At 41.6% G+C, this 17,527-nt stretch overlaps 2 protein-coding genes across 4 annotated transcripts in view; one reads left to right on the top strand and one right to left on the bottom strand.

Moving 5' to 3' along the window:
- Sarm (sterile alpha and armadillo motif) overlaps nucleotides 1-17,527 on the bottom strand; it is a 45,339-nt gene that overhangs the window by 14,978 nt on the left and 12,834 nt on the right. For 2 of the 3 annotated variants that reach the window (XM_018100220.2, XM_018100221.2), the window contains one exon: nucleotides 2,116-2,442. In XM_018100220.2, the coding sequence (XP_017955709.1) occupies nucleotides 2,116-2,442 (327 nt within the window). Of the gene's footprint in view, nucleotides 1-2,115; nucleotides 2,443-14,809; nucleotides 15,065-17,527 lie in introns of those variants that run through there. The other variant, XM_030386670.2, reaches the window with a different exon arrangement.
- On the top strand, nucleotides 784-7,889 carry LOC108650897 (dyslexia-associated protein KIAA0319-like protein). Its single transcript, XM_018100225.3, has 9 exons — nucleotides 784-800; nucleotides 3,600-4,391; nucleotides 4,454-5,758; nucleotides 5,821-5,952; nucleotides 6,026-6,134; nucleotides 6,193-6,383; nucleotides 6,453-6,984; nucleotides 7,049-7,219; nucleotides 7,286-7,889. Exons 2-9 carry the CDS (start codon nucleotides 3,750-3,752, stop codon nucleotides 7,471-7,473), a joined length of 3,270 nt encoding a protein of 1,089 aa, XP_017955714.1. The 5' UTR covers nucleotides 784-800; nucleotides 3,600-3,749; the 3' UTR covers nucleotides 7,474-7,889.

The raw sequence follows: 17,527 nt of genomic DNA, 5'->3' as shown, positions 1-17,527 counted from the left end.
AATAATTACTTTGTGGATCTTTGTTAGTGTTAATCAGCTGGCTGATTTTGAAATTCTAAAGTTCGAAATTCCCAAGTGACTAATAAAATATGGGCCATATATCATTTACTGCTCATAAATAAAGTTCATTAGCTTCTGACAATTTGATATCAAATTTGTCAAAATTATTAAAAATATCTAAAAATTGTATCAGGTGTTTTTATAACTTGCAATTATTAATCCCTAATTTTAACCATCCTTTGTTGACTTAATCACACACTACGCAATCGACAATGTGTCATATTTTTTTTTTTATACAGTAGCTATATATACATATGTATTAATTATTATCTATGTAATTTTCCAAGTTTATATTTTATATATTTTTTCAATTTTACTATCACATCATTGTATTTTCTGCGAAACTAATTCTAAAATAAAAACAATTTCTTTAGAATTTCACTTGTCAAGCATTGGCCAACAGCTAATAGGCCAAGAATATTGTTTCCCAGAAAGCACTTAGTAAGGGAGCTTGCGCACACAAATTGATGTTTGCCCTTGTATACAGTACATAAATCAAAGCTCAGCCAATGAAAAGCTTAAGCTGCGCTTATCTCTTGTAAAGAACACAGCAAACAAACGCTGAGCGAGATCTCTCTCTCTCTCTCTCTCTCTCTTTGACTCTTCCTCTTTGCCTCTCACCCCCTTTCGATAGAGAGCTACAGCACGAGCCATTGGCGCGCGTGACGATCCGAAGACATCGCGACATCAAGAGTCGACGTCAACGTCGACGTCGGCGTCGCTGGCAGCGACATCTACCGGTAAGTGAGTCATTGATTGAGGCTGAGCAGACAGTGCAAATAAAATTCTACTCGGTGGGAGGGAGACGGTCACAAATACAAATACACTTGTTCTCAAATGAACGGTAAATTGAAGGCACGTTGAGCTTTGTACGCATGCCCAATGATTACACAAGCAGCTATTTAAAAGCTCGCAGCATTTGTCACCCACTTTGATAACCCAACACATTTGATGGACGCATTAATTAATAACAAAAAACTTGACCAAGGCAGCGTCAAAATACGCCCTGTAAGCGACTATTTTAGAGGCAAGTGATTCAATACGAAGTGTCAATGAATTGATAAATAGAATATTAAGTGATAGATTGAGCAGAGACGACTTGTGAATACTCTATAAAAGGGCTTAACTAGTAAAATATAAGTATAAGAAGCAGTGTATTTGTATGGACATTGTTTCATAATACCCTCATATAGTATTGCTAATGGCTATGTCAAAGTATTTTGATGGCACTGCTTATCATACGACGGAAATTGTGAATAGATAAAAATTATAAACTCCAAACGGAACTGTTGCATGTAAATGCCGTTAAGGCTATCTTATCTGAGCGAAAACAAAAGTCTATTTCCATGGTGGGAAATTTATGTTTAAACAAAAGCTGTGGCAAGCGGCACGTTTTACAGAAAATATATCAACAGCAATAACAATGGGTAAATGTTTATATACTGGCTATGGGCAATTAATTTTATAGCTTTTGCTCAGTCCACAGCGCAACAAATAGAAAATCGAATATGCCAAATATAGCAAACACGGTATTCGGTATTCGCCGTATGTAATTGATTTTCGTACAGCAGCCGCTGCGACGCCAATTAGAATTGCAATAATCTAATCAGAGCGCGTTTCATATCGAACTGTTTTAACCTTTGGCGAGTGAACAAACGAAACTTGAAACGTGTTGTGGCCAAGGGAATGATTGTTATCAGTTCAGTTAGGGCCTAGGAATTTTTATAGCTACTTAGGTCTCACATTCTCTAAGCTCAAGTAATTGTTTAAAAATAGACGCGACTGCATAGAAAAAATGCCCTACCTCAGGGCTTTATATAAATATCACATACGTAATTATATCAATTATTAAGAAATCGATAACGCTGTTCGTAATGTTCTTGGAATGCATTTAGTAGATCTGACTACAGCTACTACTAAAGCTCTTTTATATTAGTAATAATTGACAGTATAACAGAATCAGCATATAACAAAAAACTGTAAACATATTTCAACATTTGGCATTTTTCCTTTTGAGTAATGTGTCCTATATTGAAATTTATTTATCCGCCTTACCTGCTGCGACGTGGATGTGGATTGATGTGAGGTTTCCTTAAGACTACTGCAAGAGCTGGAGCTCGTATTGATCTGTCGTCCGCCCAGGCTGGAAACTGTGGTGCTGCCAGCACTCAGCGGCCCACCACCATTCACCGTTGCCACTCCATTCAGCGTGGCCGGGCTGCACAGCATGTTGCTGGCCGAGGCCGAGGCTGAGGCTGATGCTGAGGAGGAGCTGGGCAGCGGCGTCGTTGAGGCTGAGCCGCTCTTCTTGTTGAAACTTTCAATGAGCGTCGTCGCCGGACTCAACATGCCGCTCTGTGAGCTATCCGAGAAGTCTGTCATCTGCAAGCAAAGGCAAATGGAATTTTATCAGTAAATTATTCAGATATTTATAGAGTCGTACAGCTAATGGGCTGCATCTGCCATCTGCCGCTCTTATCTACTGCACAGACTTTGGCTAACTTTGCCTTATATGGCCAAAAGATCTGCCAGATGAGTCAAATGCCACTTGAATGCTTCGCTATGGGCAAACATCTAATCAAATCTGTTTTATGTTCACAGAAATGAGTTGAACGCGTGTGGGCAAAGAGATTTAAATTCAAACGTGATTTATATTTATATCTTTCATTTTTTATTTGCTGAACAGAATTGGCATTTAAATTGATAAATTGTTTATGTGCGTGCAGCTCAAACTGTATCGTACTCTGTACTGTTTTTGGCAGTGCTTGTCCAACTGTGGCGCCGTGCGGCCTGCCTGGTAAGCAATGTGCTTTAGATAAAACAGAGTAGGCAACTAAAACATACGTCGAACCCACAAAACCAACAATAACAACAAGAGTATATATATTTTTTTAAGTTCAAGCATTGATTTATATCTCTTTTGTTATTATAATTACTATATCTTTTTTGTTTACACAAAAAAATAATGAAAAAAAAAACGTTTTGCTTAGATTTGGTATCTGGGTATATATGATATATAAATTATAAGCTGGCAGTTGCTGTTCTTTATGTACATAATTAATATTGTTTTGATTTAGCGTTTCGATTAAAATTCCATTTACGCGTGGGCGTACGTCCCACAGTCCTAGGTTACCAACTACCTGGCACCTCGTTTCTCTCTAGGTGTGCTTGTTTGTGTGTGTGGGCGCCCGCGACCTGTTTTGCAATTTGCGTTCTTAAATCAATATTCGCAAAGTTATATTGTGAGGCGTTGCGATTTTATTTCATTTTTCATTCGTCTTTTTGTTTTTATTATTCGTTAACTACTATTGAACAACACGCCAAAGCACGCAATAGCAAGCGCGTTAACTGTCTGCACAGTTGCCCCAGCCGCCTGCCAGAGCTTTTCGCTTTAATGTGTGCTTTTGCCCAGCGTAAGCTTCAAATTTTAACGTATATTGCCGCGACGGTCGTTTACAGCACTATCGCAACCACCGAAACAGCTGTTTGAAGTATATACTATATATTGGTATTTTTTCTATCGACTTTTCTTTCGTTAGTTAAGCGTCGCGCGTTGGCCACACTGGCTGCTGGAGCCCTTCACAAGTTCTTTACAAAAATGTATTAATTTATGCAAATTGGCTGAAAAAAGTGCACAAATTGGCAATAATCTAATTGCAATCAGTTTGTTAACGCCGTAGAACAACGAAATGAAAAACTCGGGCTATAGACAACGTGGCTGGGTTTGCTGCTGGCTGTGGCTCTGCATGGCGTCAGCAACATACGCATTAGCCGACGTCATGACGGCAGCAGCTGGCGGAGTGGGGGCTGCTGGCACAACAACAACGCAAAATGCGCTGCTCGCTGCTGCTGTTGCGGGCAAAGAGGAGCTGGCAGCGAACGGTAAACAGTTGCCCATCTGCTCACGCATGCTGCGCCATGTTTTTGAGAATGCGACACCACGGGACGAACAGCAGGCTGGCGTGTTCGAGGAATATAAGCCCGAGGTGGGACAGGTGCTGGACGAGGAGACGTACCTGTGGAGCTGCCTGGAGGCATGCTGCGAGAAGTCCCAGATCCAAAATCAGACCCAACGCAACACCTGCAACGTGGTCCTAGTCTTTAAGCGCAAATGCTATCACATTCATTGCATTAGCAACGAGGCCTGCATGCCAAAGGCTCTGACACGGGAACGGGAAAACGAAAAGGTGCAGATGGTATTGGTGAATCCGGTGGGCGATTCGCCAGAGACTTGGACACAGCTGCTGAAGGCCACCAAGCAGAATGCCGAAATCTTGCCATACGAATCGGAGCTGAACTTTTGGAAGCAGCCGCGTCGCCTGCAGTTTCAGGTGAGCCACGCCCGAGTCCACTTGAGCAAACATACATCAAACTAATCTCCAATATCTTACAGGACAGCAACGCCTATGACGAAGATGAGTTCCCTATGGCGGAGAAGCGCGTCAAGCAATTGCTGCTGCAGCAGCAGCCCGACGAGAACGACGACGATCTCAGTTACTATGGCGCCGCAGAGCTGCCCAACAATGCCAAGTTTATGACCTGCGACCTGGACACGCCCTGCCCGCCCCAGGAGCAGTGCGTGCCGCTGCAGGCGAACGCCGTCACCGGGCTGTGCAACTGCAAGCACGGCTTCATGCGCAACAAGCAGCACAAGTGTGTGATGCCCGCAGTGCCCTATAGCGCCTATTTGCCCAGTGAAGCGTCTTCGCGAATGGCCCAAGAAGTGGCCGCAGCGGCCAGCGAGATTGTGCCCGAGGTCGTGGCGCCATCGCCCATGAAGCAGGAAATCAACAAGATCACGGTCTCTGTCATGTCCAAGGAGGTGCAACTGCCTGAGCAGGAGGTAACGCTGGCCGCCTTCACCGTGCCCGACGAGCAGACGACCGGCTCGAAATACAAATATCTGTGGACCCTCATATCGCAGCCTAAGGGACCCATGAACGGCACCATTTCGGATCAGAGCAAATCAAAGGTGAAGCTATCGAATCTATCCGAGGGTCTGTACACGTTCAAGGTGACCGTCACCGGCGAGGGAGGCGCCTTTGGCGAAGCAACTGCCAATGTGACCGTGTTGCCGGAGCGACGCATCAACCAGGCGCCACAGGTAATTATCTCGCCGCCAGAGCAAATCATACGCCAACCCACGTCCAATGCTGTGCTGGATGGCAGCACCAGCACCGACGACGACAAGATCATCAACTGGCACTGGGAGGTCGTCTCGGGACCCATTGGCTATCAGCCGCAGCTGCCGGAGGTGAACACGCTGCAGCTTGATCTCACTTCGCCGGGCAACTACACCTTCAAGCTGACTGTGACGGACTCGAATAATGTCACCAACTCAACGACGGCCACCATAGCGGTGCTGAAGGAGACGGACTATGCGCCGGTGGCCAATGCCGGAGATGCGGTCATCTTGTATTTGCCGAACAATAATGTAACCCTCAATGGCACCGCCAGTTCCGATGATCACGAAATCGTTGAGTGGGAGTGGACAAAAGATGCGAGCGACGAGGCAAAGGCCGTGGACATGCAGTACACAAGAACGCCCTACGTGCACCTCTCCAATCTCGAGGAGGGCATGTACACGTTCGTCCTGAAGGTCACCGACAGCAGCAAGCAGTCGAGCACCGCCAAGGTGCACGTCTTTGTCAAGCCGCCCACCAACTCCCCGCCCACAGCCAAAGCGGGCGCCAATGTGGTAAGCTGGGAATTAGTTTGTTATCTCTTAAACTACATTGCTTTATATAAACCTATTCTCAGACGACTAGCCTGCCCGTCAATTGGGCCATTCTGAATGGTTCCGAGTCGAAAGACGACATTGGCATCAAAAGCTATCAATGGAAGCAGCTCAGCGGACCCAACAACGCCGTCATACTCAAGTCGAATACCTCCGTAAGTATATATATATATATAGAGCACCTAATCTAATCTAATCTCTCCTTAACATCTCTTGCCTCTTCACTAGATTGCCAACGCGACCAGCCTAACGCTTGGGCTTTATGAGTTCGAGCTAAGCGTAGCGGATGAGAACAACAACACGGCTACGGACAGCACCTGGGTGAAGATTGTGCAGGGTATTCGACTCATCACCGATTCAATTAAATCAAGACTAATCTCAAAATTCATTCATAGAACGCAATGCAGCGCCCATTGCCAATGCTGGCGGAGATCGGACCATAACTCTGCCCATCACAGCGATCTACTTGAATGGCTCGCAGTCATCGGATGATTTGGCTGTGGTCAAGTATGTGTGGACACGTGAGGATACGAGCCAAGCAGCCGGCGTCATCATTGACAACACGGACAAGCAGCCAGTAATGATTGTAAGACCAAAGCACAAACGAGCTAAATCAGAGATCAGTTGCTATTGATGTACCCATTACCCATTGCAGCTCACCAATGTGGTGCAAGGGCGCTACGTCTTCAAGCTGACGGTGAGCGACGATCAGGGCTTGACCAGCACGGACACAGTCAGCATTAATGTCCATGCGGATCCTATGCTAATGTACCTGGTGCAAATGACGCTACCCATGAGCTTATCCGTTCTGACCAAGAGCGAGCTGGACTCCACTGTGCAGAAGCTGCAACTGCTGTTGGGCGACGATAATAAGTTACACATCAGGGAGCTGAAGCAGGATCTGCACACTGAGGCGGCGGTGCTGGTCTTCTTTGTGATGGCCAGCGATGCGAAGGGTGGACAATCAACGCCTGTGAATGGGCTGCACGTGGAGCAAATGCTGCGCGTCAAGCTGCAAAAGGATGCCTCCATACTGGGCGCACTCTATGTGGACATACGCACCACAGTCTGTCAGAACAATTGCTCGGGCCATGGCCGATGCAATCCCTCGACGAGAGCGTGCGTTTGCGAGGCCTTCTGGATGCCCTCGGCGGGCTTCTTCTTTGGCAACGATGAGGCCAATTGCGGTAGCTAAACAAATAACTCTTATGCTCTCTCGAATGTGAACTAAGTCAATCTTTGCTTTTCCAGATTGGTCCATTCTGTATGTGTTCGTCGGCGTCATTTCGACCTGCCTGTTGCTCTCGGGCATCTTCTGGGGCATTGCCTGCGCCTGTCGGCAAACCAAAAAGCCACGCAGCATGCGCCAAAAGGTGCAAAAGTATGCGCTAATAGGCACGCAGGACGAAGAGGCGGCCAATTGTAAGTAACAGTAAAAAACATATTGTTACGAGAGAGATATATATTAAGTAATGGCACTTTTCACAGATTCACGCAATACATCGCTCACCGAATCGGAAACGGATTCGGATGTGCTCTTCGAGACCCGCTCCAAGAGCAACGGCATTGGCAAGCGCAACAAGGCCCATCATAGCAGCTCCCAGGGCAGCGGCTCCGGCAGTCGAGAGAGCAACAAATATGCGGTTACCAAACTGGGTCGCAAGATCAAGACATAGACACACAATTGTATATGTATGTGTTTGCGTGTATGTGTGTTAGTTCATATAGAGTGTGTGTGATATATACCTATATATATATTTGTATTTCTATATAGTCCTATATACAAGCGTCATTATGTACTATTTTATTGCTGACCTGACTTGTTTTTATATATTTTCTATGCGTATGATTGTAACTATGTGTATGTGTGTGCGTGTGTCTCGTTCCTTTCTACTTATGTGATATATGCACAACCTCTTGGTTAATTACCTCTTATGTTTATTTATTATTATTATTATTATTGAATTGACAAATGTTTATTTGTGTTTTATATATATGTATCAGTATTTGTATTTGATATATTTCGTTGATATATGTATATAGCGATAGGACAACACAATCAATGTAATAAAATACATGTAATTGCTTTAAACAGCGCATAAGCATTTCTTTGGGAGACTGCAGAGAAGGTTAAATGAGTTGTCAGTGCTTGTCAAACAGTGAGAGAGCGCAGTTTCGTGGTCATTTGGTATGAGTCGTCAGTGCTTGTCAAACAGTAAGCGCGCACAGTTTGACGCCATCTTCTTGACTTTATAACGTTTATTTAAACATATTTAAGCAAATATCTGACTAGTTCCTGGAAAGCAGTTTCATACATGTACATTCATACATATGTATGTATGTATATACTCTATAAAATCTTTAAAATTCGCCAGTGATTCATTTGTTAATTTTCGTTTTTTTTTTTTTTTTTGTTGGCCATGTCTGAGCATGGCTTAAGTGTTTGCGCTTTTTATTGATTTTGGCCGGATTTGTGCTAATAACGGCGGGCGGTCGCAGCGTCATGCAGCCGGCTGGCTTTTTACATTCCTCCTTGGCTTCTGATGGTGGCATGCCACGCGCGCTCCATATTTCACGGCACACATAGCGCAGTGTGTGTGAGTGTGTGTGTGTGCATTGGGTGCGGCAGTTTGACCTAACTGCGACACGCGATTCGCTCATGGCCCATGCCCGACGGTGGCGCCTGCTTGGAGCAGCACCTGAAAGTTAATTAAGCTAACCTTCGTCCCTTGGCTGGGCGCACTTTGCATGCCAAACTAATGAAAAGTTTCTTGAACCTTTGTCTTCTCACACGTGACACAAATTTGCGGTCGGCCTTTTCTTCTTTTTGGTATTTTTATGCGCTTTTTAATTGTTTGTTTTGACTGCCATACGCCCAGCTGCCTCCCGCCGCTGTTGACTTAACTGTTCATTATGCATGCATAAATTTCGTTCGATTCCGATTCGAGTTCGAATTCCACGAATTCGTTGAACAACATTTTCGTGTTTGAAGATCTCTCGACCAAGTCGTTTGCTCAGCTTTGCTGACAGTTTACAAACTTCTTAAGAGTTATTAATTTGTTTATACAAAAAAAAATGGTTAATTATTCTATCCACTCAGTTGGTTTTTGCCTCGGCTACTGGTATTATCAGCATTATTATTATTTCGCTTGACAAATCAGCTAAAAACAAAATTAATTACAAAATTCCACTGTCGCTTCAAGTTAAAAATAATTTGCATAAATTTGATTAAGTGAGATCTTTATTAACAAAATTCCATTAAATTGCCATAAGCTGTTTAAACTCTTATACGCTTACACTCTTATACAACGTTTTCACTTTTTATAAATTTTATTACCAATGCTGTAAATTTCCACTTTAAAATTAAAAAAAAAATAAAAAAAATACTAAAAAAATTCAAGGCTTTAATGTCAATTTGAGCTTAGAATATCATTTAAAAAAGCTTAAAAAATTATAATAAAATGTTTATCAATTAACATAAAAAACGTGACACCGAAAAAAAAAAAAAACAGCTAAAGATTTTGATGTGGTTTTTATGCGAATTTAATGAAATGCGATGGGAGTTGAGCTGAGGGGCGGAACGGGGCGTGCTGCCCGCATTTTTGCAAAGCAGCAAGCAAAATAAAAGACATAAATTAAATAACAACACAAAAATTCAAATAAAATTAAGCAGAAAACAAACAAAAATGGCACACGAGACAACGCTTGAGTGATTTTTAATGTATGCGTGACAATTGTTGTTTTTTTTTTTTCGCTTTTGGGCTGAGCCATAAAATGTTTTAATGTTTTATTTGCGTTTTATTATTGTTTAATTAGCCAAGCCTGGCCAGGCCAGGCTAGGCCACATCACGCCCCATCCTCACCTCTAGCCGCCCACCAACATGAATGAGCCAGCATTGTCTGTTGGCCGGGCGTATGAGCCACGTTTATTGTTCTAGACGCCATTTCAGCTGCAAATGCAAAACGCGTGGGCGGAGCTAAAACAAATATAACAACAAAATGCAGCAGCCCTAGTTGGGGCTCAAACGAGATGTGTGTGTGTGGGCAGCAGCAGGTGACAGTGGCCGCCAAAAGTGGGCGTCTGTGCGAAAATATTAAGCAAACTTGCGAAATAGACAATGCGGAATGCGCGTTTCTCTTGGACGATTTTAGAACTATATATGGAACTCATAAGCTGTTTGGCTTGGCAACAGACTTTATATAAGATTTCAATAAACTAGGAAATATCTAGAACTGCTGATTAAGGGAGAGATACAGCTAAAGCTAGTTAATTCGAGGTAGAGTGGACTTTAGCTAGAAATATCACTAAATCAGAAGCTACAGCAATAGTACATAGTTCTAGCTCTAAGTACACTCAACTTGGCTCACTTCTCTAGTTCTAATTAACTCTCTTTTAATAGCTACGTCTCGTTTTATTGTCTGAAAACACTCACTAAACTTCAGCTTTGTTAATTTGCCTGCTTTACGAAATAATAAAAAAGACGTACAGCTTTTGTTCACATCGTAAATTAAGCCACAGAAATGTTTTATGCGCTTAAGGCAAAATGTTATATAGATAACTCAAAAGAATGTAGTTTAGAAATTTTTTTAAAATTAATATTTGATACTTTTAATATGCTTATTTTATATACCGTTTATGACATTTTAAAATATTTATTTTGTATTTAACAATCATTATTTATTTCATATTTATTTTCTATAATTTATTTTTGTACTTTTAATTATTATTAATTGCTTAACAATTATTATTGTTTTATTAATTATTATTATTACTTTAATTTATTTTTATTTTATCATTATTTCACTTATTATGAAGCTTAAATTTGTATTATTATTATTTAATCTATTTCCATAGGCAACATTTATTTCATTTTCAGCCGAGAAACTTATTTGACTCCTTAAACTCTTGAGCTTTTCTCTATATATATTTAGCCATTACACAGCACTTAAACCTCCTCTAATTTGTGATTATTAAATTAAATGAATGGCATTTTAAGAGCTCTCGCACACAGTCAACACCTGAAATGCAATTTCTATGACAGCCTATGACTCGCCTTGGCATTTCCGCTCCAGCAAAGGGCCAACAACAACAACAACAACAACTGTAGCTGAAACTGTTGCTAAAACAATTCAACACATTCAAATTACTCGCACTATGCACCTCGAAATCTGTTAGAATACTAACATTGCGCATACGCCCCGTTTTATGTATGTGTGTGTGTGTGTATGTTAGCTGGCTGAACAGTGATGGCAAATCGCATGTGCACAGGTTCAAGGTCATTGCCATTGTCATCGCTGTGGCAAACCAAGTGCAGCAAACAGCTGCAGTCTATCTATGTTGGCTATCTTTGCCAATTAGCAGCCACAACTGCCATCAAATTGTGTCTCATTAGCCGTAGATTAATTTTGAATGCACTCGCAATTAGACATTGCATTTAGCTAAGCCAAAGCGTGGGTGTTTGCCAAAAGTGAAAACCAAGAAACGGTATATGCTGCCATAATTTATGCTAGAATGCTATAAAGCGACTATGGCTAGAGGGTTGTTCGGCGAAAGCAACCCTTAAGCCAAATGACGCAGTTAGGAACTTGACATGGATTCTGACTGGGTCAACTGCAGATCAATTTTTGTGTGTGTGCGTGTGTGATAATGGGGGGAAAATATTAAACAGTTGCCATGCATCGTCAGTCTCTCTAGTTGATTCAAACAACAAAGTAAATATTAATAAAATAGCATAAAACCGGTTCGGCAATCAACTGAGACGTCAGCGTGTTTGGCAGCATGCCAGCGGGTTCGGTTTCTGGTTCGGTTAGTACAAAAGATAAAAGTGCCAAATAGTATATAAATCTAATGACTCTCACATTGTGTGCGTATGTGTGAGTGTGCAATCAAAGCATAATCGAAGCAATCGAGCATGAAGCACAAACACACGAAAACAAAAGTATCTGTGAGATACATTTGTGTTTTGCCAATGGCAAGGCATTTCCTACACACACACACACACTAATCAGAAACAGCACAGCTCGATCTAACAGGCAACAAGAACAAACGTCAGAGATTTCTTACTGTAAACAACAACAACGCGTGCGCCTTAATGTCTTTTCTTTATAGTTTTTAACATATTTTAATGTTTCGTTTCTTTTATTACCTTAGCTCATATATTATATGTGTTTATGTTAATTTCTGTTTTTATTTTTGCCGTCTACTCTATTCGCATTTATCAAGAAAAACTCATTTTATAAACGACGCACAAATTTTCACACTTTTTTCGGAATAAAAATAAGAACACTAAAAGATCGCAGCGTTTAAAGCCGCACGGAAATCGCGTGCGTTTCGTTATGCGCGCGTGTTTTGTTTCAGGTTTTTTTTTCTGTTTCCCTCACTAAATTTTTTAGCTTTTGCACGCGCGGAAGCAACGAACACAACTGAAACGAAAATTGAATGAAAAGCACAAATATCGCACAGGGTGTGAGCAGCAACAAAGCAAGAGAGAGCGAGCGAAAGAGACAGTGAGCGTGAGAGCGCAGCAGGCAGGCCAAACTTGTTTGTGTTAGGGCTTTGGCTGCCTACCTCAAACAACAATAAAACTAAAACACACACACAACAAACTGCTAGAGCTGCGCAGCACTTTCGAACACTGCTGCTAGCGTTGCCAGCGTGCGTAGCCAGCCGGCCAGAGAGCTTTTCGAACTTGTTGCTCTCATGCTCTCACACTCTCCGCTCTCTCAGACTAATAACTGCATTATGAAATTGCTGCGTTTCGTTGGCGCCTTCAATTGTCGTCTCACTCCCTCTCTCTCTCTCTTGCTCAGTGCACTCAACGTCGGTTTACCGCACATTTTTGTTCGACTTTTTCGTTTTCCGTTGCATTTTGAATGGGCGCTTTTAATTAAAATGAGCTGTCATTTAGTGGAACAAGTCTCACTATAACGGGTTTGCCATCCAGTTTCTGTTCGTATTTATCTTAATTGATTTCATTCATAAATTATAGCCTAGCCAAATGTCAGGTTGCCGATATACTGGGTGATCTGTTAATCTTGTTAATGCTTACATAACTCTTTAAATATTTGCTAGTTATTAACTGAGGATAAGAAACCCGATTGTTTCAGTCTACTTTTTCAGCTGTAAAGTTGTTTAGCACATGTTAAATTTAGCACCAAGGCTACGAACAATTCTTCAAATAGCTTCGTTTGGCTCCCCCAATATCCAGAGACTCGACAACGATTCCCTCGCCACAGACAGCGACGCGTCGCTTCCCCATTGACGTCAACGGCGCCGACGGCCAGCCGCCAGTGGGGCAGGCACGTTCTGGAAATCAAATTATATATGTATGTGGTACATAGAGATAGATAGACAAAGTCCGGCGGGGCTGAAGAAACAGAAATAAAACAGCCAGATCACTTAGCTACACAAAACACTCAAAACCAAACAGAGAAGAAAAGAAAAGAAAATTGCGCTGACGAATCTCATTCAAAGAGACGCAAAAAACACATTATTATATGGCTAAGAGCCTTCCTTACCCCAACCCAAACGCATATTTTAGAGAGTTGAAACAGTAAAGGAGAACTACTTAGGGAGGGAAAGAGTGAGGGAGACTGAATGAGAGAGGCAGCTGCAGTTGACGCACTCTCCACAGCGCTTCGAGGGGGTAAAGAAGCGAGCCAAAGCTCATGATATTGATTATAAACAGAATAACATTAAGAATTTATGGGATGCCGGCTATTTTTATGACTCTGATTCTATGCAAATTAATGTCTCGGCCAATCGAAAAGCCAAAACTACGTAAATTGTGTGAATCAGGTTAGCAAAAGCAAGACTTTTGAACACATTCTAAATATACTGTAAGCGGACTAAAATACGTTTCAGTTTAAATAATTTAGCTATAATGATTAACAAACGATTTTCTGTGACAACAGCTGCAGCTGCAACTGCACAGCCAAACTTGATTGCAAATCTTTTAACTGCAAAATAAACCTTGTAATAATTGCAATTTGATGGCATTCATACACTAGTTGAATTATTTACTATCTACAGATCATTATTCTTAGGGTATATCAGCTATTACATCGAGGGCCAATGGCAATGATCATCTATCAGAAATCAGATCTCCATCATCATCATCAAATATGAAATCATCTTATGGATTTGCAAGCATGTTAGCTTCAAGCAAAATGTCTTCTTTCTTGATAGATCTGTGTAAGTGGAAACTCTCTAATTGTGTTGCAGCGAATTCTACGAATAAGAATATGCTACAAATAGCACTTTGACATGGCAAGTGCTAGCCAATTTACGATTGTATGATAAAATCTACAATTTCTCAGATTTTTTTCAAGATCAGTTGAAATATAACTGAAGACTGAAAATTTAAAATCAAGCGAAAGATTTCCGTAGATTCTAGTGAAAGTCTCTTAAGTCTAAACAAACATTAAATTGCGATTGATACTACTTAATTACTTTCGTTTTAGTATCCCATGAGAGCTGAGACTGCAATTGTTTTCAACATTACCATCTAGTTCAGCAGCACACAAATGCATGATCTAGGGACTGCACTGGGCATGATCTAGGGCGCTGCACATTCTTCAGCAGCGGCAACAATGTGATGTGCATTACGCCTTGTTATTGTTGTTGTTATTGTTGTTGTCAGCAGAGTTTATTAGCTGTTGCGTCTGGCCAAGGGTCAAAACGTCGCACGCACACAATTAGACCTCGTAATACTCATAAAGAACACAAGCATGAAACTACAAATAAATGAGATGTTTTTTTTTTTTTGGTCTGCCTTTCACTCGCACTAGACTGGACAGAGCTGGAACCATTAGGCGACGTCGCCGTCTCCGTCGTCGTCTGCTTTGGTCATTTACAGCGGCGCCTCGGGGTTAATGAACGATGTTTTATTTCGTTTTCTTTCGAGCAACACGCTGAGCCCCCGTTGGCGCTCCTCTAATCTCTCAATTCGTTTATAGATATACTACGTACGTACATATGTATACATTATAGAATGCGTGGTAGAGGTTTACCTGATAATGTTGCCTGGGAAATATTAAACGGGAACGCATTGCGGCTGTATGACTGCCGCCATTTGTGGCCGAACCTTTGGGCTGCGTCTGCGTGAGCAGCGGACTGCGCGTCGTCGTCACAACCATAATTGGCTTTTGAGTATGTATGTAGTTTTGGAGCACTGGTTAACACCTTTTGGAACACTGGAACTGTTTTGATTATTTCAGATTTTTCTATTCTTTTTCTTTTATTACTGCTCTTTTTTTTCGAATCACTTTGTTTCTGGGTTCGTTAACATTTTTGCATTTTCTACGCCAAAAATAGAGAGAGAAACAAGTAAGAAGACTCTAGTCGAGACTGCTCGACTAGGAGATACCCTGAACCCTCCAAGCTGATATTCTTATCATTCTGCACTTCTTTTATGCACGCACACATACATACACATGCATCCACCCTCACGTGCCTGTGCTCTGCTAACTGCGCAGTAAGCAGCGACTGCGCTTGGGCTGCGCTGCAGTGTGGGCAATAGTATGAGAATTTATTTGATGAATAACTTTTTTTGTAGACATGCAATCTTAATGAAATTTTCAGAGCGTAATCATATGGTCAAAATGTGTGTACATTCTAAAGCACAAGTCTCTAGTACTTGAAATACGTTTTTTACGAATTGGGGGCGAAGGGGGCGTGGTATCCAAAATCTGTTGATTACAAAATGTTTGTATTTATCATATATATATACACAGTAAATCTGAAGTCTCTATGTTTATTAGTACTCCGATGAGGCTCAAAAAACAAAATCAATTTTTCGATTATTCTCGATAAAAAAGTTATCGGATGAGTTATCGAAAAAATAAAGCAAACTCGTACTGCGTATGGTATACACGAGTATGCACAAAAAATTTCAGCTCTCTAGCTCTTATATCTTCTGAGATCTCGGCGTTCATACGGACGGACGGACGGACGGACGGACGGACGGACGGACGGACGGACGGACGGACGGACGGACGGACAGACGGACAGGGCTATATCGACTCAGCTCGTCGTGCTGATCAAGAATATATATACTTTATGGGGTCTGCGATGATTCCTTCTGCCTGTTACATACTTTTACACAAAAACATTATACCCTGATTTCCCATTTTCAATGGGTTCAGGGTATAAAAACAACAAAAACAGAAAAAAAAATTGAATTTGCATTAATTAATAAACAGAACAATTGCCAATTTCCCCAGAATTCATTGATAATGCGAAGCTTTTGTGTATGCCAAGAGTTTTTGTTATAAACAATTATGGCTGGCATCTGGTTTTATTCATCTTCTTCTTCACTCTCTTTTCGGGCTGCTCCACAACAGAACCGTTAACCGAAAAAATGTGTGTGCCCACAACAATGAGAACGAGAGAGCGAGCGAGTGACAGAGAGAGAGGGAGATGCAAACAATGAGAAAGGCCCCAGATAACTGGTTTTTGCATTTCAGCTGCTGTCAGTTGACAAATGTCTCTGCCAGCAGAGACAGAGGCAGAGGCAGAGGCAGCAGCAGCAGCTACACAATGCCATAAAAAACTAGCTCTGATTATGACATCTAGATGGTGCCTTGACACCACAATCACCCTAGCCAAGCCATATGTGGGCTCAAGTTCAGTTCAGACACGCCCACACACACAGCCCACGTGTATGTTGCGTTGTTGTTGTTGTTGTTGTTAGTGTTGCTCACTTCCGTTTGCATTGTCGTCGCGCAGTGCAAGCTTCAAACTGGCTAATTGAATTTCCGCTTGGCCAAATGCAACGTATTAACCGTTAAGCACACACCCCGCCCCCGCTTCAACTCTTCTGTTGCCATTCTGTATATCTTTGGGTTAGCTAATAAACGCGTTTTACAACTTCAACTTGGGCGTCCTCTGATTGATTTCAACAACCTACGCAATTGGATTTTCCGTTCAAATTTAGTTTTTGTGTGTGTGTGGTTTTTTTTCTCTAATAAACTGGTTTTTCATTCTCTAGAAACATCGAATTATGTATTATGTAAATTTAGACTAAATAAAAAAAATGATGTTGGTATTTTTAAATTTCATTCGCACATTTTCTGTGCACGTTACAGCAAACAAAATAAAACGAGATATTTCTCGGAAATTTGGTGGGTTTTATTTATAAATTCGAAATTTATTTTCGTTTTGTCGCTTGATTTATGTTCGCTTTATCATTGAAATATTTCGCTTGACTTTACGCACTTTTACACTTGAATTTTGATTAAAGTGCGCGCTTGGGCGCATTCTCCACATTTCACAATAATATTAAATACTTTTAGCTTTACTATTTATGTATATTCTTTTTGTTTTAATAATTGTGTTTATTTATTAAATCGCGTCCTTGTCTTCGATATCCGCGTTCGCGTACTGAACTGTTGCGTGGTCGACACAAGACTGAAACCACGAAAGACTTCAGACTCTCGCGACGACTGCAAGCCAGCCGCGCAGCCATGCAGAGAGACAGACGCACTGAGCGTGCGTGTGAGCGAAACGGCTTGAGCTGTGGTGAGTGCGCGCCAAATAATGCTCGCTCACTTGCGCTAAACAGCTTCTCTGCTCTTTGACTTTTCAATGCAGTTTGGTGTGGTGAATAAATACTCATTATGCGATTAGTGTTGAGTTTATAATTTGAAAATTCAAATTGCATTGCATTTAAAACAAAAACATTACCTTTGCTTGTCCGCATCATTTGTAATCCGAAAATGAGACTTTAA

Source organism: Drosophila navojoa, chromosome 4, assembly GCF_054131105.1.
Source record: "Drosophila navojoa isolate 15081-1374.11 chromosome 4, UAZ_NAV_1.0, whole genome shotgun sequence".
Classification (NCBI taxonomy): domain Eukaryota; kingdom Metazoa; phylum Arthropoda; class Insecta; order Diptera; family Drosophilidae; genus Drosophila; species Drosophila navojoa.
Note: the sequence above shows the minus strand (reverse complement) of the source record. Positions and strands in the feature narration are given on the sequence as shown.